General features: G+C 43.5%; 1 protein-coding gene across 1 annotated transcript in view; it reads right to left on the reverse strand.

Moving 5' to 3' along the window:
• Positions 1-22,699, reverse strand: part of LOC114786095 (transmembrane protein 132C) — a 146,392-nt gene that overhangs the window by 12,838 nt on the left and 110,855 nt on the right. Inside the window, exons 5-6 of the mRNA XM_028972922.1 lie at positions 6,659-6,802; positions 544-752 (exon numbers count right to left, since the gene is read on the reverse strand). Coding sequence (XP_028828755.1) covers positions 544-752; positions 6,659-6,802 — 353 coding nt within the window. The remainder of the gene's footprint in view (positions 1-543; positions 753-6,658; positions 6,803-22,699) is intronic.

Below are 22,699 nucleotides of genomic sequence, written 5' to 3' on the forward strand. Positions count from 1 at the left end.
GGTACTCAATTCATCAAAAAATCATTCTGTAAATACATCAATAAATATCGCATTCATACATTGCAAAGAAATTTTTTATGCCATTATACAGTCTCAATACAATAATTAGTTTATTACATTTAGCATTTGTGCTGCATTTTGGGTGGTATGATTTATTTTCTGTCTAGAACCATGCCTGCAGCAGAATGAGGATTATTTAACTGGCAAATTTAATTATTTACATTCACTCATGGAATAAACCCAGCCACTTGGGACACACGTGACAGTGTATTTCTTGGTGCCGCTTCCAAGCCTGGGTAAATTGGGAAAGTTGCACTGGGAAGGGCATTCGCCGTGAAACTTTTGCCAAATATTTGTGCAGACAACCAGACCGGTTGGTCCGCTGTGGCAACAGCAATGGGAGCCGCCAAAAGGAGACATCTTGTCACAACAAATACGTTGTGTAGCTGTAATCAGAATGTAATAAAATGCCCCCAGGACACAAGCTGTGCAGCCAGCGGGCCATATGAAGGAAAGATATAAAACGGTGGAAGTCGTGCTCACCTCTGGCTGCCGCTGGTAACGGGTACCCTCCATCCCTTGATCTGGCTGAGCTCTGAGTCGGAGAGCTCGATGTGGAGCGGCAGGCGGGGCATCCACACGCTGACCTCCAGCTGGGCGCTCAGGTAGCTGTAGGTGAAGTTCACCAGCATCCTCACCCGACCCCGTGTCTCCTTCCCGTTCACGTAAACGTAATCGCAGCGCTCAGAGACCTGCAGAACAGCCCCCGCCCCGCCCACACAGACCACAAAAAGGCGGTTAATGCGATGACACCGGCAAATGAAACAGACTCACCAACATCAAGCTTAAGTCAACGTTAAACTTCTCCTTCTCTCTTCTTCCCAGATTTCTCCTCTCCAGCTTTCATGTTTTTCTCTCAGAAGGGCAACAAAGTAACAAGCTTTCAAGATAATCAGCACAATACTTTCGAGATGTTCAGGCCGCCGCTCCACCGTGACTAAATCTCCTCTTGCGGTTGGCTTTCATGCGCGGGATGAGAGCGCGGTGGCTCCTTTTGACAGCGCCATCCAAGTATTTATTCCAGGCTACAGTTGGCGTCAGACTCTCATCTGTTCTGAGTGCCAGCGCACAAGACATTTCTCCGCCTAGAAAGAGGCTCAACAGATGGCGAAGACAAGGAAGAGAGGACTTGAGACGTCCTCTCCGATAAGCGAGAGCGCGTCAAGACATTTCTGAGACATTAGCGTGGCCCTCAGCCAGGCCTGCTCCGCCATTGGTTGAGTGGTTTCCCATCTCCACCAATCAGCCGCACAAAAGACCCAGTAAGCGCTCAGAGAAGTGTGAAAGCGGAGGAGAATGGAGGCGGCCCAGAGCCGTGGCCTGATTCCTGCCCATCAACTTACCTCAAAGCTCACATTCTTCTCGGCCTATCGTGTCATTTGTTTTTTTGTCCCCCCAAAACATCAACTTTTTCTTTTCCTTGCCATATTTGACAGCAGGAGAATGTCAAAGCAGCTCTTTCATTCCTGATTCCTGAAGAAAATTTTAAAAGCAGAGCAGAGGATTCTGAGGAGAATATATTTTTTTTTAGATTCTTGCCACTAGACTTTGGTGTAATGCATTTGACTGTCTGGAGCCCGGTCCACTCAACAACATCGCACCTATCAGTCTGGACCTGAGATGAAACTGAATCTGATGACGGGTGTAGTAATCCGGCATTGCATATTATACAGCCAGTATGAAGCTGCAGATATCTTTCCAGGGAAAATGGTTCTGATTGTCAGTTGATGATGGAGCTGGAGAAACTCCCAATTTGGAAGTGCGGAATAAAGAATGCACGGTGCATTTGGAAAGAATTCACATTGCATCACTTTTTCTACATTTTGTTGTGTTACAGTTCTATTCCAAAATGTATTAAATTCCTGTTTGCCCTCAGAATTCTACACAACACACAATAATGACAATGTGAATTATTGGCATATTGGCACATGTATTACAATAATAAAAAAAATCTCATGTACATAATTATTCACTTAAGGACATTCACAGAGTTTTTCTGAAGCCACTCATTTGATCTCTGTCTGCTTAGAGTCATTATCTGGCTGAAAGATGAACCGTCACCCAAGTTGAAGAGTGCTCTGGATGTGCTTTTCTATCAACACAGACTACTCAGATCTGTTCCAAACAGGACTACTGTAACTCCTGCCACTATTCGACCTCTCCAGCTAATCCAGAAACGTCCCAAATTCTCCCACACCACTCCACTGCGGCATCCTATCACTGCCTGAATCAGATTCAAAGTGCCTACAAAGGAAGAGTTAGGGACAGGGTAGGATCCTCCATCATCTCTCAAGGTACTAGGACCTAGGACTCTTCTTTGTCTTGCCTCCTAAGTGGTGGAATGAACATTTCCACTAAATGTTCAAACCTTCCTGTTTAAATATTTGGACAAAGAGAGCTCTTACGTACACTTCATATTTTTAATGTTATTTACGTTATGTTAGTTACACTACATTAGTTCGAAATCAGTGCCCATAATGTTTAAAGGATTTAAAGGGTTTTGGTGTATAAATGGAGTCTTCTGCTTATATTGCTGATTAACTTTGATGTTTAACTATATTTTATTTAATTAAGCAAATGTGCATGCCCTGCATGCCTCCATGCTGGTTTCAGACACACAGTGACACTTCATTAATCTTAAGATCATTGAGGGGAAAGTGGGAGCAAGATGGAGGTAGATAAAAGAAACAAAATGAAAGAAAATTAAACCTGCCATAACTGTGACATGAAACAGATGCCTAATGACATGAAGAACTCAAAATTCACACACTATGTTGGCCTAGGAAAAAGGTGTATCTGAAATATCATCATGTTGTGTTACATTTATGGTCTATAGATAAAATGGAAATACAAGGTGTTGACTTTTGGTATGGCACAGTGCAAGTATGTCATCAACACACGAACTCTGAGTAATGCTTATTACCCAGTGCTTTAGAGCACCTAGCACCTTAGAGCACCTAGCACCTACAGGAAGAAAATAGTTTGATTAAAAAGTCCCGTTATAACACAAAAAATCTAAAGAATCTCAAACACAAGCCAGGGACTGCATGCAATACCCCATGCCTCCACTGGGCATCCATAAAATCCCATTAAGCACGGCCTGGCAGAGGGAGATGAGAAGGGGAAGAGAAATAAACCAACAGAGAGCAGGAAAGAGAGAAGATGTGCCAGGGGAAAGGTGAGAGGAAGAGAGGGGAGAGAGAAGAACGCTGGCTGCAGGGCATGACGCTCAGGGCTCTCGTTCTTTTTGGCTGTGCTCTGTCTGACAGAGGTAATTAAGCCCAACACGTCCCTGATCAGCAACGCTTACTCACTTCAGCGGAGAGAGGAGTCCCACGCTACAAACACACACACACACACACACAAACAGAAACTCATTTTCCACCTCTCTCTACTTTCACTCCTACTCACCAACGCACACACACAAACTCACCTCCCATCTCAACCACACTCTGACAAGATGCTTTTAAGGCAGTCATGCAGACAGTGATCAGAGAGCATTAGCTTCATCCCTCATTGCCTCTCATCCCTCCTTCTCTCTCATTCGCTCAGCTGATTATCATTTCATTTGTTCCAGTGTTTAAAAAGCTTGAAATTGAAGTCGCGAAAAAAAAAAAAAGAGAGAAAACCAGCAACAAACAAACAGAACATGTTGTGCTGCTGCGGGGTCTTAATTGTTCTCTTGTGAAAAGAAAGGATAAAAAAAGAAAAAGAAAAACTAGAACCTTGCAACAGATGTGAGGGCTACAAATGATAAACTGTTTAGAGGTCTAAACTGTAATAGACTGTAAAAGGCAGATCGACACCTAAAAAGGGCAGATTGCTGATGTAAAAACATATATGACTGAGGAAGAGTGTAGAAATTAGAGACAAGTGACATGATTAACTGTGACGACCAAGGAGGTGTTTATAATTGACTGAGACAAGGTATAAAAAAAAAAAAAAAAAAAACACAATTCTGACCTCATAGTGACAGATAACAGATGGCTAAAGACCAAAGCGGCGTGTCTTTATTTATAAGACATCCGACGCCCGGCTGGATTTGCCACAACAAACATCCATTACGCGAGTCTGCATTAAACAGCCCGTCAATCAGCGATAAGCCCAGCGAGAAGAGGAGCTGCCTCCGCCGCGCTCGTGCGTGATTGGCAGAGCCGTGGCCTTCAGAGAACATCAAGAGGAGATAGATGAGCCGGTGCATCAGAAATGCATAAAATCTGTTTCCCTGCCTGCAGCCTTACAATGGTAATATAATGAGGGTTACCGAGTGTGAGTGGGCAGAGGAGGAAGTGTTGAAGGCAACAGGCAGCTCCTAGGTGTTAAGAAGCAGAATGGCAAATCACATATTCTGCTTCTTTAATAGAAAGGTGTTGCCTGTTCCATCAGCAAGAGAAGAGAAGAGAAGAGAAGAGAAGAGAAGAGAAGAGAAGAGAAGAGAAGAGAAGAGAAGAGAGTGGAGGAGTAGTGGCACTGTTGTCTGGAATTGGATAAGAGAAAAAAAGGACAGATTGAATATATATACATATATAAACTTAATTGATTAGCAAATCTAACAGCCTGTAAAACGGCTCTGACAGTGGGTGGGATGCTCAGTCAGGCTTTATAGTGCTGTGGGGGTCTTGCCAATATTTATAAGCCAGGTTATGAAAAACACGTCAAAGTTGCTTATGATCCAGAGACATGGCAGTGCTGCAAAAGACCTGTGAAATGGGGCCAGCAGTAAAACTATAGCTGGCTGCAGAGTGGGTGGGTGTCTGGGCGAGAGGGGGGGGGTCTGCGCATCTCTGGAAGTCGCCGTCGCAGCGCGAGGTGTTCAGTGGATAATTAAGTCCAGAGGGAGCGCACACACTCTTCCCGGAGAGGCCGCTCTTTCGCACAGACGCCCATTAGCATTTCCTCCATGATTACGCTGCTTAACGTAGCTGAGGAACAGTAGCGGAACTCGCTGCTGTGTAGAAAAAAAAAAAAACAAAAAGAAAGATCCGAGCTGCATTTTGTCTTCTTCTTTGTCTCTATAACTTACCCGTGGAGATCCTCACTGAAGATGCTACACATTCCTGCTGGTTTCATGTCCACAAGCGAGTTTCCCTGTCTTTTTTCCAGGATTTATGTAGATTTGGGTTCTTATTCACCAAAAAATGCTGTTAATGTGAAGCTGCTGGGCTCTCTGTCATGTTCCTCCAAACATTCCTGCAGATTTTTTTGCAGTGTGGAGGGACACATTATCCTGCTGAAAATAGCCACTGCTGTCAAAGTAAAATGCTTCCATGAAGGACTACACAGTGTGTGGCATGAACCTGTTTTTTCAAGGTATCATTGCACACTTCAATGATACCTTCCCATGATTCACATTAGCAACATATTTAGACCCCATCAGTTGCAACTATTCTTTCAGGATGGCTTGACTTCTTCCAACAGTGCATCACCAGCAACCTCTTTAGCTCCATGGTGCAGTTCTGAAGATCACTGCAGTTGTATTTAGTTGTGAACAGCGGTCAGCATGAACACCACTGCATCATGTGCAGAAGTATGGTCTTCCATGCAATCCATGCTAACACGAAAGCATAACTGCTTCCATAGTTTGAAGCATGCAACCGATTGTGTCCAACTATGTTGAATTATAGTAGTTACAGGGACAGTCCACCTGGAGCAACTGAGGGTTAAATGTATTGCTTAGGGACACAATGGCAGTAAGTGGGGTTTGAGCCTGTAGTCTTCTGGTTCAGAGGTGAATTGTTTACACCCTAGGCTACTATACGATAGCCAACAAGTGCAAATAAACATAAACAAGTGATCATTTCGTGAATCTAATTAAACTAATTACGTAGGTTCCAAACACTTTTACCTATCACCGAAACAAATTTAAAACCATACAAAAAATGTCAAGACTGTGTGTGATGTATTGTGTATTTTTTCAGCCAACTTTCCTGAGGCATGCTGAGGAGACTTTTAGATTCTTTAAAAGACTCTGAGCAGGCGGAAGAAACAGATCAGGGTGATCTGGGTGCTGATGGGAGACCACACATCCTCCTTTCCCCTGGAAATTGCGTCCAGCCGAGCTTTTAGAATTGTCCAGGCTTTTCAGCCGCCTAAACATTTGTCGCATCATGGGCATCCTACACGCCCATTCACTTCCACTCGCAGTAGTGGATCCTCTTTTTTCCGGTGCGGCTGCAGAGAGCACATTCATATTTCATACAATTAAGCCCCACCCCCATCTTCACAAGCAAAAACCTGGTCACCCTAGATTCCCACATAGCACACACTTTGGGACCTGACACCTTTCTGTTTTGATTCACTGCTTGTAAATTTGTTTGTGGTAGGTAAATTTCACTTTTGTAAATTTGAATTTTTTTATTTGTTTTATGGAATGTTCATTTTTCTGCCACCGCACTACTGCACTTAACATTTAGTTTGATTGAAAGCATTTTGAGTCTTCGTCCCTGAGCTCACAAGTTAGAATGGTTCTTATTAACATGCAGTTGGCTTTCCTGGTGGTCCTTCTGCTAGCATCCAAATGCTGCAGTAAATCCATCCCAAGGGAGGACAGATGACATGCTCAGACAACAACATTTCAAGGATCAAAGCATGCACTGACCTTCACCACGTCTTCATCAGGAGAACGACACTCCACCGACTCCGTCACATCTGTCACGGCGCTGTCTGTTCCAACGGTGACCACTTTGACCGGCACTGCAACCGTTCTGCCGGTGAGTGCAGCCGTGTTGAGTATCTCCGTGTCCTGCAGAGGCAAACACAACACAAGATTTATTATACGTGCATGTGCAGTGTGATATACACTGCTCAAAAAATAAAGGGAACACCTAAACAACACAATGTAACTCACGCTTCAGTCAATCACACTTCTGTGAAATCAAGCTATCATCTTAGAATGCAACAATGATTTACAATCAGTTTAAAATGGAATTTCTAAAGGCGTGGTCCTGCAGGTACAGGTGGTGACCACAGACCACTCTCAGTTCCTATGCTTTCTGGTTGATGTTTTGGTTAATTTTGAATGCTGGCGGTGCTTTCAGTCTAGTGGTAGCATGAGACAAAGTCTACAACCCACACAAGTGACTCAGGTAGTGCAGCTCATCAAGGATGGCACATAAGTGCAAGCTGTGGCAAGAAGGTTTGCTGTGTCTGTCAGCATAGTGTCCAGAGCATGGTGGTGCTACCAGGAGACAGGCCAGTACATCAGGACATGTGGAGGAGGTCGTATGAGGGGCAACAACCTAGCAGCAGGACCGCTACCTCCACCTTTGTGCAAGGAGGAACATGAGGAGCACTGCCAGAGCCCTGCAAAATGACCTCCAGCAGGCCACAAATGTGCATGTGTCTGCTCAAACAGACTCAATGAGGGTGGAATGAGGGCCCGACATCCACAAATGGGGTTGAGCTTACAGCCCAACACAATGCAGAATGTATGGTATTGGCCAGAGAACACCAAGATTGGAAAATTTGCCTCTGACACCGAGGAGAACGTTCTGCTGTCTGCAACATCCTCCAGCATGACTGGTTTGGCAGGGGGTTAGAAATGGTGAGGGGTGGCATTTCTTTGGGGGAGGCACAGCCATCCATGTGCTCGCCAGAGGGAGCCTGGCTGCCATTAGGTACCGAGATAAGATCCTCAGACCCCTTGTGAGACCATATGCTTGTGCGGTTGGCCCTGGGTTCCTCCTAATGCAAGACAATACTAGACTTTATGTGGCTGCAGTGTGTCCACAGATCCTGCAAGACCAAGGCATTAATGCTATGGACTGGCCCACTGTTTCCCAGACCTGAATTGATCACATCTGTCTCGCTCAATCCACCTATGCCATGTTGCACCACAGACTGTCCAGGAGTTGGCGGATGCTTTAGTCCAGGTCTGGACGGAGATCCCTCAGGAGACCATCCACCACCTTATCAGGAGCATTGCCAGGTGTTGTAAGGAGGTCATACGGGCACGTGGAGGCCACACACACTACTGAACCTCATTTTGACTAGTTTTAAGGACATTGCATCAAAGTTGGATCAGCCTGTAATGTGTTTTTCACCACAACTTGAGTGTGACTCCAAATCCAGAAGTCCATGGGGTTGGTAAATAAGATTTCCATCGGTAATTTGGGATTTTGTTGTCAGCACATTCAACTAAGTAAAAAACAAAGTATTTAATGAGTATATTTCATTCATTCAGATCTAGGATGTTTTTTTATTTTCTGAGCAGTGTATATACTGAAATGCAACAACTATTAAAAAACGACCACATGGTCGTCTCCCATCATCCCCTGCCCCGACCATGTCTAACAAAGGCTGCTGTTACCCCGCCAGGCAGAGCCGCGTCTTCAACAAAAGTGAGCAGGAGATAATTAGATCAATTAAAGAGCGGCGCATGCAATCCCTGCTTGTCGTGACAGCGAGCTCGCAGGACGCTCCTGCCCATCACAGCATATTTTCTGCCGCCTTAAGTGGGTTAAAACCCCACGAAGGCAAAACAAAGACACTAAGTAAAAGCCTTGACTCTCCATTAGGAGACACGCCTCTATCTGCTCTTTGATGGCTGTGTTTCCATTGAATAAACAGGCAGATTAATCTGGAAGTATGGAGAATTGAATCACTTCAAAGCTAAAATGATTATTTTAGTTTTTCCCCCTTTTTCTCTTTAAACACATTTCAGCAAGACATGCGGAGAATGCAGATTTGTCTTTTTTTTCCTGTCCCAATTCATTACTTCTCTCTAATGAATACATGTAATGTTTTGAAGCAGCATTTGAATACATCATCTACCCAGATGACGAGGACTCGACTGTGTCTGATACTCTTCCCCACAGCCGATATGGGATTTTGACAGGATGTTATCGTCCCTGCTTCATCCGCTGTCAAAACATTAATGTATCGACTCCTGCAAGCAGCTCTTGATAAAATATTCTAACAAAAAAAATAACATGTGTGAAGGACACTCTCTTATTCTGTCATTCAGCCATCCAGTGCGCCCATTCGTCAGCTGGTGCAGAATACGGCAGATGTTGCTTCTTTCAACAAAAAGGACCTTGGAAAGTATTCGGGGCCTAGTGGCTAAGGAAGCGACCTCGTAATCAAAAGGTTGCCGGTTCAAATCCCGAGCAGCCAAGGCGCCACTGAGGCACCACTGAGCAAAGCACCGTCCCCACACACTGCTCCCCCGGGTGCCAGTCATGGCTGTCCCCTGCTCACTAATGCCGATGGTTAAAAGCAGAGGACACGTTTCGTTGTGTCACCGTGTGCTGTGCTGCAGTGTTTCACAATGACAACCACTTCACTTTCATTCTGCATGAAACAAAGAAAGTGCGGCACGGTAAGCGAGTGATCACTTAAATACGTGTATTAGTTCAAGAAAACGCGGGACAGATGCTACTTTCCGCTTATTTTCATGACACGACACTGGAGCTGTCACCTTCTCGCAGTGCACCAAGCTGGAAATGTCATTTGTTGCTGTTGTGTTCCAGTCAGCCTTAGCTATTGCTAATGACAGTACTTGATACTAAGGCATGCCGCTGTAAATACAGTTGGACTGTACCATCTGCACGAGTGATTTTAATGAGGTGCAAATATATTATTACAAAGTTCTGCTTCTATTCATGCATAGAAACACCATCCTTGCATGAAAAAATACTAATCATTAGGATCCTAATGGGAATTGGACTATTTCTTTTCTATTAACATAGGCCAATTCCCATCAGAATCATAATGACTTGTAATTTTTTGTTCTTTCTTTTTTTCAGCAGGGATCTGAGATTTATTTTATTTTGGATTGTTGGCGATGGTTCCTCCCGCTCTTCAAGACAGAAAGCCAACTAGAAGAGGATGTATTCCGCTTCAAATGAAACACAGCAGAACACTCTGAGGGGGGAAGTAGGGGGATGCTGATGCTATTTTATAGAATGCTCAAACAACGTTGTAGACAAAGGCAAATAAAAGGCCTCACAGAAGTGGAAGTTAATTTGTTAGCGGAAATAAAATGCTGTGACCAGGTCAACCATGGGGATATGAAGACATCAGAATAATCTATTCCTCAGAGATTTTGTGCAATTTTTCAGGGCCCACTCAGCCGATTTTGGCCTACAAGGCAATGCAATGTAAATAACTGTTGATAATCAGTGTTTAAACTTTACAGCTTGCCATAGAGTTCACAGTTAAATCCGATCTGCACCGGTCCCTTTATTGCACTTTATTGACAGTGGGAGTGGCAATATAAGAAAAGTTATATTGATATAATTTTTTTGTGGCAGCTAAGCTAAACGTATTATTTTTTGTTATAAAACATTAAAAATTGCAGTACAGTCTAAAAACAGCATTCCAACAGCATTCAGATTCATGTCTCCAGACCATGGAAATAAAATGAGGTAATGTGTTCTGCATCCCTAAAGCAAGGAGGCCTGGAGAAGAAGGTGTTTGGTATTTGCTCTCCATCTTCCCTCCAGATATTTCATATTTTCTACCGCAGGCCAATTGCAGGTTAGGGGAATTGCTGCTGCTAAAGGGGTGTTTTTGTGTGTTTTACAGTGTGTGTGTGTTCTCTCTGCAATGGACAGCTGGCAGGAAATGTTCCTACCTTGCTCTCTGACAGCATCGCTGGACCCCGACATGGATAAATGGTTTCAGAGCAGATATGGATGATTCTGTTAGAGGGCTATTTATAGTCTATCGACATCTAATTATAGCCGTCTTACTGTCTATCGATAGTTATCAAATCACCTGTAAGGTACCAAAATAAAGTGTTACTGTGAAATGAGGGGAAGGAGTGGTCTGTGTGTGTGTATATTATTCAGATAAGCAGTAAATTGCTGTCTCAGCGACCGTCTGGCCTTGTTTTGGATGGGGAGATTTAGTACAAATGGTGAATGTGTGTGTTTGGCACGAGAATCGAACATGGCTTGCTGACGGAGGACCCGACGCCAACGCAACTACGTCTGTCTGCTAGCTGCATATAAACATTACCAGGAGCTTTGAACTTTCAGTGGCTCTGCCTCACTAATCAGTGGAGTCGGTTCAGCCTCACGTTCTCCTGCCCAGCTCCTCCAGCGCACTCTCTTTTTCCTTTTTCTCCTAATCTGTCTCTGCTCCTCATTTGCCCAGCTCCAGAACTCTCACTTCAGTGGGGGTCTGGGTCAGCTGCGACAACTTCTGAGTAAACAGGCTGCTCACAGCATCAGCAGTTAACTTTACCGACAGATAATGACTGTAGAAAACATGGACGTCATGACTCCATTTATGTTCTCTTTAAAACAATAGAAGCCGAAGCATCGCCGTTTTTTCCAACTTTGGAATCAAAGCACATCCTGACATCCGAGACGAGAATCGATGTCCCCCATGTTGCATATTATGGATTTTCCCACACTTTGGATTTACATGCGCAAGTGCACTTCCTAGTTTGACAAGGTGGACGTGAAAGTAGATCTTTATCTTTAGACATCTTTAATTATATCTACCACAATTGGTTTTTATCACTTACATATGTTTAGTTCAAAGTGCATTCAAAGTGCATCATTACATCCCTATTGTCCATAAAATATTACTAACGAAAAACACAAAAATGTATAGACTTTTTTTTTCAGTTTCTACGAATGACCAAGATCATGTGACACAAGCTTAAATCAGCCTGAGACAAAAGCACACAGCAGGTAATAAGTTCAATTAAAGGGCATCGCATGTAATCCCTGCTCGTAGCAGAACACATTAAAAACAGTGCTAGAGACAAAGTGCTGCCTGTCATTAGACAACACATCACTCCCTGCCCTTTGTGCTGCACGTGGAGGGGGGATAATGTGGATTAATCCAAAAGCGGTATTTTCCCAGACTGATCATTATACTTCAGGCCAGAATGCTGGTTTATTTATAGATTTATTTACCACATCAGAGTCAGACCTGTGGGGTGGAAATGCAGAGAAATGATCACTTCCTTTCTAATGAACACGTCTAATGTTTCGAAGTGGTGTTTGAATACATCATGATGCTAATGTTGGGGATACACACCAATGTCGGTGGGAGTCAACTCTCGCCTGATTTTCATCGTCAGAGCTGAAACCGGATTTTGACAGGGTGTTATTGTCGGTGTTTGATTTGCCGTCAAAGTGTTAATGTATGAGCACCTGAAAGGCGTGCTGATAAATATTCCGCACGAAAATGGAAAAGGATGAAGGACGCGCTCTTTCTGTCTCTGTCTCTCACTCTCAGGATGACGGCAGGATGAATTGAAAGGCATCAGTGCTGCTTTTCAGCGCTCAGCACCAGATTCAGCCGTCTGCCAGTGTGCCAATTCATCAGCTGTTGTTGAAATCTGCACAATGTCATTTCTCCGTCACGCCTGGAGATTAATCTGCGAATTAGGCAAAGCTCCTCTCCTCGTCTCATAATGAGCGCTCAGAGAAGCAAGGGTGGCTCAGAGGAAGACAGCGCGCTGGAGCCCGGAAGCAAAAGCAGGAAAGCGCCACATTGTGACACCATTAACAAAATAAAATGGACCGCCATGGTGAAATCAGGGATCCCGGATCCATACATTTCAAGTCATAACTGGATTATATTCAGCACCTACCTGATAAATCATGCCACTCAGTAGGCCAACTGGAAAAAGTGCAATACTAACCAGCCAAAAGGGGTGGAGTCTGATTCATTAGTAATTGTATGCTGCGATATTTAATTGGTGGTGTAGCTGTATCTGCAGCTAAACCGAAAGGAAGCACACTGCAGAACTAGCTTCTCTGGTCGGGTCCTAAATTAGTTATCTTTAGCAATGGGCTAATGTCTCCACATCCCCCTTTGAAGGGTAGAGGCTTCACCCGCCCATTATTATCTAAGTTCTAAGCATCTTCTATTGTGCTGCAAACAATGTAAAAGTTTTGTTCAGAAGGAATAAAAAGAGGCTAGTCCTGGGAATGCAAAAATGTAAATGAGTTAGCATCAAAACCAAAAACAGCTTGATTTATACAATTTATGACACATGACACACATGAATGAGCGAATCAACCAATGCATTAGTGAATGATTGGATGAACTAGAGTGAAAGTACTCAAAACGTATAAATGGGAAAAAAAGAGGAAAAATATGAAGGGGGCAGAAGCAAGAGGGAGGGCTGTAATGAATACAGGTAGGGGGATCGATGAAAGGCCATTACAGCCCTTTGGAAGAAGTGAAGATGGTGTTTGGGGGTGGGAGGATGACCTTTCCCCAGGACTGTGCTTGTGGGGTGAAGCGGCATCCAACGGCAGGCCCCCACAACCCCCCCGAGATGAGCTTCGCACTCGCAAACGCCACTGGCACCCCTGCCTGCGCTGCGAGCAGTGCGATCGCATCGACCTCTTCATGCGCCTCTTCCCGATCCCGAGGTCTCGACACCCCCCCCCCCCCCCCCCACCACCACCACCACCACCACCTCTTCAGCACCCCCGGAGAACGGCTGCGAGAGCAGACAAACAGTGAGCAGTGAGGAAGATGGGTATCGATCCGAGAAGTGGAGGAGGGAAACGGACAGATGCCGAGCCCCAGTTGAGCGCATTACAGGAAGTGGGTCAGCTGGTGGAAGGGTCTCTTCTGCGCTGTGCCCTGGTTATCTGAACAGTGTAAAGGTGATAGATTCTGTCTGAGATGCATGTCTGTTTCCTTGACAGTTCAATCCAATTACCAGAGGCATGAAAGACGCCATTCGTTTGTTACACAAGCATTTTTAAAAAGGCACAATAGCAATAATCAAACATGAAAAGATCAATCAGATAATGCCCTGTGGTGCAGCGGTATACTCCAGGCACCAAGCAGAATGCAGAGGAAAATATGAAGTGCGGGTATAAAGCGATAAATGAACCTTATTGACCTATATTGGCCATAGCCACGTTCCAGCATGATGTTTAAGTGCCTTTTCAACTCTGATTAAAAAGAGGCATTATGCACTAAATGCGCTACTGGTGGGTGATTGTATTGTGTTGTTTTATGACAGTGGAGCGCTTTCATTATTTAGGTTTTGTAGTAATTATACATAGCTTTCTTTAATAAAAAGTAAGTGTTCTTAGAAATATTAGTTCATTTGCATCCATTGTCATACAGGTGAGTGGATGAAAAGGGTAGTTTTACATAAAGCACACATTACTGCTTTGACTGCATTCACAAAAGCACAATTTACATTTCATACATTTACAGCATTTATCAGACGCCCTTATCCAGAGTGACTTACAATCAGTAGTTACAGGGACAGCCCCCCCCTGGAGACACTCAGGGTTAAGTGTCCTGCTCAGGGACACAATGGTAAGTGGGATTTGAACCCGGGTTCTGGTTCACAGGCTAGTGTGTTACCCACTAGGCTACTACCACCCCGTAGTAGCCTAGTAGCCAATTTACACTCAGCACTAGATTTGATATCATAAATGGACAATTTGGCAAATTTAAGTGGAATTTGAAAAATAAAGTCAACTTTTAAAACATTTTGTTCATGCCATTTGGATGAACACATTTGGGAGTGAGCGTCCAGTTGGAAACTTTGCGGAACAGTTTGTTAAAAGCTTCCATGCCACTGTGGATGATGTATTTATTTATTTATTTATGTTTTGCACCTTTCACTACCAGAATATAGGAATACTATAAGCATCAAGGCCATGCATAAGTGCCTGACTATTCATCAACATTTTGTTGCACAATTCTAAAGAAAAACGATTAAATTGCTGGATCAAAAGGCTGGGTCCTTAAGGGATGGCTACAGATAAGTAACATCCCCTCTTTACTTGTGTTTACTTGTGTATCAATCAAAATAAGGGTTCATGAAATAGGCATTTGAATCTGAAAAAAAATCTTGAACCTTTCCAGATTTTAAGCTACCATATCGTAGATAAAGAGGCTACATTGTGTGAACATTGTGAGATACAGATGCATACTGGACTGCAATGCATCCCCTTAAAACTGGGGAATCATGGGCTGGTTTGACATAGGCCCCAAAAGATTGAAGAATCTTGGACAAAAAAAAGATTTACTGTGAAACATATTCTTTATGTAAATGTAAAGATCCCTTGCTAATAGCATCAAACGTGATGCTCAGGGAACCAGTGCTTGTTCAGTGACACTTGAGAACTGTAGATGAAAAGATTCAGACAGTTAACGCCACATGCATAGTCACATGCTTGTCATTGTCCTCTAGGATGTCATTGTTTAGTTTGAACTGGAATGGAAATAGGAGAGAAGTCCTTCAAATGCTACAAAATACACCCAATTTATGGTAATTGTTAGCCTCACAAGGAATGGGAGAAAAACATCCTGTTGCCACTTTTTTGGCCCAGCTCTTTTCCCCAGGATGCACTGTGGTGGAGGCAATATAATCTTATGTTGATGCTGAAAGCCTTTTATTACACGACTTTTAAAGGCAGATGCAGCCCTGGGACCGGACAGAAGATTAATCTTCCGGCAGGACAATGACCTGCAATGGACGGGGCTTTAAAACATTTATACAGTCGTTGTCACGGGGAGACCCAAAGTTCAGCGCTCGGTCCGACAGGGAATCTGCTTAGATAATTGAAACTTGCAATTCATTCCTGGTCCCGATGCAGCCGACAGAGCCTGAGCAGCCCTCAGAAGAACCTCGGCAAAAAGACTATATTTAGTCTCGCTTCTCTTTCAAGCTCTGCTTTGTGCACACTGAATACTCGAATCAATGGTAAGAAATTCCAATTAAATTTACGATCCTCATTTCATGTTGTGACACAGTAAAGGGAAAAAAGAAAAAGAGAAGAAATTCCAGGGGAAGAAATAATTAACGCATGAAAGTGCACTGCATGCTACACTGCATTTCAGTTCAGGTACAAAAAAAAAACAAATCAATAGGCCTAATCGATAGGGTCTTAGTAGAGCTGGATGAAATCGGCCATACTGCGTGATCTACCGCCGCCAACTTAAACAATTTCGAATAAATTGTTGCTTTTTTTTTCTCCTTTTTAAAGGAAACAGGGAGAAAAGTGGACGCACATGGACTCTTTGGAGTCTGGAGTGCTGCAGGGCTGACCTCCGCCACGCTCCGTCTCCTTCACCCCTCTCCAACACTCTCAGAAAGCCATTATTATCCCTCCTGTGCCGTAATCATACTAAACTGCCACAATGGCCCATTCAGCCTGAACCGCGGCCGGGGCCCATTTCACTTCCTGCAGCCCCACCCCAGGGCTCTCAGCGGCTATTACAAGCCCCGCCCACCTATCACTAACCAACAACGCTGACCGAGGACCAGCAGAGTTGCTACAGACGCATGCACACACATATACACAAGCTCACAAACATGGACATACAGCCGAACACACACAAGCTCCAAATTCAAGAATGAGGTAGAGGAACAGATGGGTCAAAATCTCTGAAGCTCTTTTCAAAAAGCCCTGTAGCCCTGAGGTGAGGTCCATGCTCTCCAAACCAAACCAGAGAAAACAGCGGTCATCCCAACAGCAGCCTCTTCTCTGTTACCACAACCAAAGCTCTTCTTCCCTCAATCCACGTGCACCACAACGACAAAGATTCAATAAACTGGACTTTTTGCTTTCCTAGTAATGTGCACACCACCTCCACCCTCCATTTAAATAAGCAGAGTGACAAACAGAACATTTCAAGATCTTTAATATGAATTAATAACAGCAATCTTTACTTATCAAATATTAGCAGTCCTAACTGTTTACATTCACTTCTTGTTTGCATTATGAAGGCAATTATGTAGCCATAACCAACATAAACTGGAACAGATAAGATATGGAAGAAGACAATGCATATTCATATATTATGTGTATACGCTAGAAAACATTTAAATACTTTGAAAGCAATGAATGCTGTTATGGCCATTTTTGTGCACATATTTCCATTAATTTCAATGGGGTTGCAAGGCTACAGCACTCAACCACGGTTGGACACACTCATATCACCATGTACAACCAGATAAAAGAATTTTTATGGTTAGAACCAATCAACGGTAAAATAAGCTCTCTTTGATACTCATAGAATGACATATACACATTTTTTATTGTTTTTAATACAAATTGTCAGGGTTGTCGGACATGACGTGGGAATGAGGACACATACACACGACATCACAAGACAGGGGATTTAATACAAACACACAAGGCAGAGTAAATCACACCAAACAATGACCCGATGGAGAACAGACACAAACAGGGCAACATAGACACAGGTGAGAACACAGGACAAACATGACATTTTTGGGTGCATCAAAGTTCTCACTCATTCTCCATTACCACTGAATCTTAAAGAAATAGAAGTTATTCATTTAATTTAGCTAGAACGGTGCCGAGGGGTTGGTAGGGCAGGGAGATCCACTGGTGTGTGGGGACCTTTTAGAATTTCTTATCTTATCAATACCATAAAAAGAGTGTGTTTGTGTGTGTGTGTTTGCCCAGTCTCATCCCAGACCACTACGTAACCATCACATTAACACAGACAGTCTCCCTGCATCTTAATCCTCCACACACACACCTGCTTCAAGTCCAGTTAGAAATCCACCTTTCTATTTTCTGAAGCCGGCATCTGACTTGGCTGCCCTCCTGCTCAGATGTGAGCAGGCGCAAAGTGGGACTTTTACCTCTTTTTTTTTTTACCTCTTCCGTTTTTTCAGGACCCTAAACAATCTCAATTCCCCACCACGGATGACCCTCAGAGTAATAACATAGAAGAGCAAACAGCCGATGTGTGCTCTGCGTTGTTTGCTGCTGTGGCATTAGCCGCACCACAGTTCACAGCCTGGCCTCGGTCTCTGGGTGATCCGCTCTCTACTGGCTCCAATTTCACTTCGATTGTGCAATTTTTCCTTTCGTTCTCTCAAAAGCCGCTGTTCAAAGAACCCAAGTCGGAAGCCAGCAAAGAAAAATCCCAAGGAATAAAGCAGCAGGGATGTAGAAAGAAAAGAGGAGAACCCTTAGGTGGAACCCAGGTCAGAGAGGGAACCCATCTGGCTGCTATTTGTTCCGCAGTCAGAACAATCAGAAGCTAATAACTCCAGCCGACCACACTGCCTGGCTCCTCTCCGGAGCCGTTTGAGTCTCACTCTCAGCCTACATTTTACAGAAAAGAAATAAATAAAAACCAGAATAGGCTTGAAAGTGAAGTTTGACACACACACACACACACACACACACACACACACACAAACACACACGCGGCATGCAGGAAGCCTGGGAGTGAGGCATTAGGCGCTAAGCCCTCTCTGCAAAACAAAACAAATCCCGGAGAAAATCTGCAGCGGGCCCGAAGGCGGACGACTTTCCCGCAGCAATTGGCTTGATTTTCATTCTCTCGCCGCGACGCTCGCAGCGCGTCATGAAGACAGGGGGAACAAACAAGTAAAAAAAAAAAGAAAAAGCGCTCGGGCTCAATAAGCTCTGCATGTTCCCGACACTTCAGCGGTGAAGGCTGGAAAATAAGAGATGAAGGGAAGGGATGAAGCAGCCAGTTAGGGGCTCGCTATGCAAACAGCGATTAAAAAAGTAGCGTTGTGCGCTTAATAACTTAGAACATCTTGAAGCTGGTCGCAGGCCCCGCGAACAGCCAAATCCTATTAAGGGATGCGAGTAAACCCTACAGTGAGAGTAGAGGACCGCACTCCCACTATCAGCAAATAGAAAGAAAGGGAAAAAACACCCCAACATGTCACATGACTGGACGGAACAGGGACTTGCCTTCTTCTAAGACACGGTTCTTAAGGCACGTGCTGTTCTTTATTGACTAATTTATGCAACAAAGAAACCGAAGTGCGCTGCCGCTGCTTTTAGTAGAGAGTGGAAAGCTGTAGTTACTCACTGCAGCTCCTGATGTGAGATGAGAGATAAGTGCAGGGAGTACACACACGCACACACACACACTCACACACACAGCAAAATTCAGGTTCTTACTGTGAACAGAGATAAAAGCAGAGATAGCATGCAAAAACGCACACATGAAGGTGCATGTTCCTAATATCAAGTAAGTGTTTGTATATGGAATCATACACACACACTCACACACACAGCAAAATTCAGGTTCTTACTGTGAACAGAGGTAAAAGTAGAGATAGCATGCAAAAACACACACATGAAGGTGCATGTTCCTAATATCAAGTAAGTGTTTGTATATGGAATCATACACACACACACACACACAGGGCAGGCAGGAAGCAGACTGTTGCTGCTAATGTGAGGTAAGGGAAAAGGGCCCTGAAAGTCCACAAATGCAACAGCCTTGATATGAAGTGGAATAAAAATATCCAGAAATACCTCAAAAGTAACTGAAGCAACCGTTACCCGATGCATAAAAAAGATGTGATCCAAACTGTTTCTGTATCTGTCCTCCCTCTACAAACTGGCTGCCATGAGTTTATGTGTTAATTCTTTTTTTTTATTTAACACACACATTACACAACATTTAGTGCAGGACTGTGTGTGTCAGTGCACAGTGGCCTAATGCAATTTTCTCCGACCAAAGTAATGCATGCAGCCAGCAAAGACAAAAATGCAACAATATGTCATGTTGAGGATGAGAGCGAGGGACAGCGGGGGAGGAGGTGGTGGTGATGGAGGTGTAGTGTGAAGAAGAACCTGTATAATGGATTGACCTACGGCCAACATCGATGCATTCACTTTCTCATTGACCCATTAAAAGCAACCCTGTGTCCCACCCCCCACCTCACCCCGCTTCCTCTGCTCAGCTCTAATCCTTTATATTCAGCTATGCCCCGCCCCTTCATAATTCATTACAAAGAACCTCGCCTATGACAAAGAGCGCTCCCATTCTATCATATGCACAGCGGCAGGCCATAGGACAAATAACCATTATCTTATTGCATTTAGACATCTGCAGACACTCTGCCGTTTTAAAATGATTAATCCTGGCCCAAACTCAATTACCTTTCTCAATCGCGGTGAAGAAAAAAAACGGCATGCACTATTAGCCAAATTAGGCCTAATTAAAACACACACGCTGTGTGATGAGCAAAGGGTTTGCATCTGTTTCAGCGGATAGTTGGTCGCCATGCAGACCCCTGCCCCGGCCCTCCCCTGCACGAGCCCTGTTATGAAATGCATCAAAGTGGGTGAGAGAGAGAAGGCATCATTAAAGAAGTGAAAGTGAAAGATGAGAGATATTGGCCACGTCTTTTCCGAACAGCTCAACTTTGATCCTCGGATCCCACGGTGCGAAAAACAAAAGGCATCAAAAGGCTGTGGAAACAGAGGAAATCAATAATGCGTGTGTTTAGACACGGTGGTCACCGTGTCAGAGGAACATGGAGGAGAATAATGAAGAAGAACACGTTTCATCGCGCTGATACGCTGGCGGCATTGGCCTCGGTTCCACGCTCACACAACAACCTTGGTGCTGGGAATTGACTTCTGCATCGTATTTACAGTAACATTAATTCACGTAATGACGATACGCTCGTCCTCACAGATTACGCTGTGATGCAGGGTTAAGTGTCTCACTTACTGTTGACTTTTGGTCGATTGCTGCATTTGGGGGATAACGGAAACATACGACGATGCTGGTATGAACGTTCTCGCGTCCGTACATCTGTCTGTCTGAGAGATGAGGGCAGCGCGTCAGCCTCCAGTTACAATTAGAGGCTGGCAATTCCTCAGGAATCCCAGGGGTCACCAGGTTCAAACAGGATGGGAGCCAAGTTCACTATTTATCATACCACTGGGACGGGACAGGAGAAAGGTCCACAGAGTGGGCGGGAGCGGGCATCATAAAAAAATATTGTGTTTTTATATTAAAGTTACAGAAAGTTTCTGAATCCCGGGCCCTCACTCATTGTTTTAAGATGGGTTTTGAAACAGCCAACCACTTGACTTGTGATTGCCTACATTGTCTGTTAGTATATTTCACTTTTTTTTTTCAATACAATAACATTGTTATAATATCCTTGAAATGCTGTGATACAAGTTTGAAACTTGTTTCAGCACCACGGACAACGCCTGCCTGACTTCGTACCAAAACGCACTCGATTGGGAGCTCCAGAATCCCCTGCACACTTTAGTGTTTTAAAACCTCTTAAACCGCTCAGTTCCCAGAATCCATGAAGATGTTGCCTCACTTCCACGTTGCCAATGATTACAGACATTACAGGGCAGAGCTGATCTCTGGAGTTTAACACTTTCAACATTCTGTGTCTTTTTCCATGTAGTTGCTGAAAAATGTAGGAGAAACTGTGATTTCTGAAGGTTAAAGGAATAGATCCGCCATACTGCAGTCAATATTAACCCTCTACTACCCCAGCTTTCCTCGGTTTAAAAGCCTCATCTTTCTGTAATTCACAGCCACAGAAATTCCTCAACATGATGGGCTGATATGATCGGTTTGAACACTGAACTACTCCAGGACTTAACCCTCATATTTTGAGTGTTATTATTATTATTATTTGTATTATATTTCATATTGATTATAAACTAGTTTAGTACGTTGTATAGCATTATTGTCTCATTATTGTATGTTTTTCTATTTTCAACCAAAATCAGGTAATAAATGTTTTTGATGACTGAAGAATGTAAAAAAAAAATGTTACAAGTGCATGAATTAAGAACTTAGTGAATTTAGAGTACGTTGCCAAAGCAACACAAAACAAAGGGCAGTCAGAAAAACACAAAACGAATTTAATCAGGCAAAGGGGTTCAAATCAGATCCTCAAGTTGAAAACACTTGATTTACACTTCAGCTATATTTTTTTCCAGAACACATTATATTGCTCATGAGTGGCTTAACAATGACTTATTAGTCCAGTCAGAACTGTGAAGTTGTGAAGTGTGAAGTTCCCCAGGCCTGCAGGAATTAGTTTCAGATCCATGCATTAGATAATGCATCCCTTTTCCCGGACACTCAAAGATTAATCAGAGCCATAATTAATCCGATGGCCCTTTCTCTGCCTATGGACTCCAAATCGGCATTCATCCTGAAATCACCAGTTTGATTTGCATTGTGCCTGTGGGTTTCTTGGAGATTTGGAGGGGAATAAGAGATAATGGCATCTGCTTTATCAATCTGTTTTACCAGCTGTCTTCACTGACCCTGTTCACCTGCACTGCTGCTTAAGTCTTAGTGGTGATTTAAAGGAGGAAACAGAACAATATGGTCTGTTGGAAGTTGCATAAGAAGGATATATGGAGCAAAGAAGATCAGTGGACACTTTAACTTTGACAGAAACTGTGCGAAAGCATTACTGAAACATTAAAAATACCCAATGGCTTTTGTAACTTGTTAGTGCTATTTAAGGAAGTACCGCTAGATTGAGCTGTCAATAAGATTGTAAATAAGAAAAAATAATTTCCAGTTCATTCAAAGATAAGATAAGATAAGATAAGATAAGATAAACCTTTATTAGTCCCACAAGTGGCAAATTCGCTTGTTCATGGCAGAAAGTGGACAGTATAAAATACAACGTTCAAATGTACAGGAATTTTTTTTTCTTGAAATAAATATAGGATTATAAATATGGACATGTATATTACATGTAGACAATTCCCCCTTTGGTCTTCAAAATTCCAGGCTATAGAATCGTAATCTCATGTTTTTGAAGTGTACTGTAGAAACGAGAATGAAGGGGCAGACAGAGAGAAGAATAATATTTTTGGATATTTGCTTTTCTTTTTGCCTTAAACATTACATCTCCTTACTGTCCCACGTGGTTTCC

The sequence above is a fragment of the Denticeps clupeoides genome, chromosome 3, assembly GCF_900700375.1.
Source record: "Denticeps clupeoides chromosome 3, fDenClu1.1, whole genome shotgun sequence".
Taxonomy (NCBI): domain Eukaryota; kingdom Metazoa; phylum Chordata; class Actinopteri; order Clupeiformes; family Denticipitidae; genus Denticeps; species Denticeps clupeoides.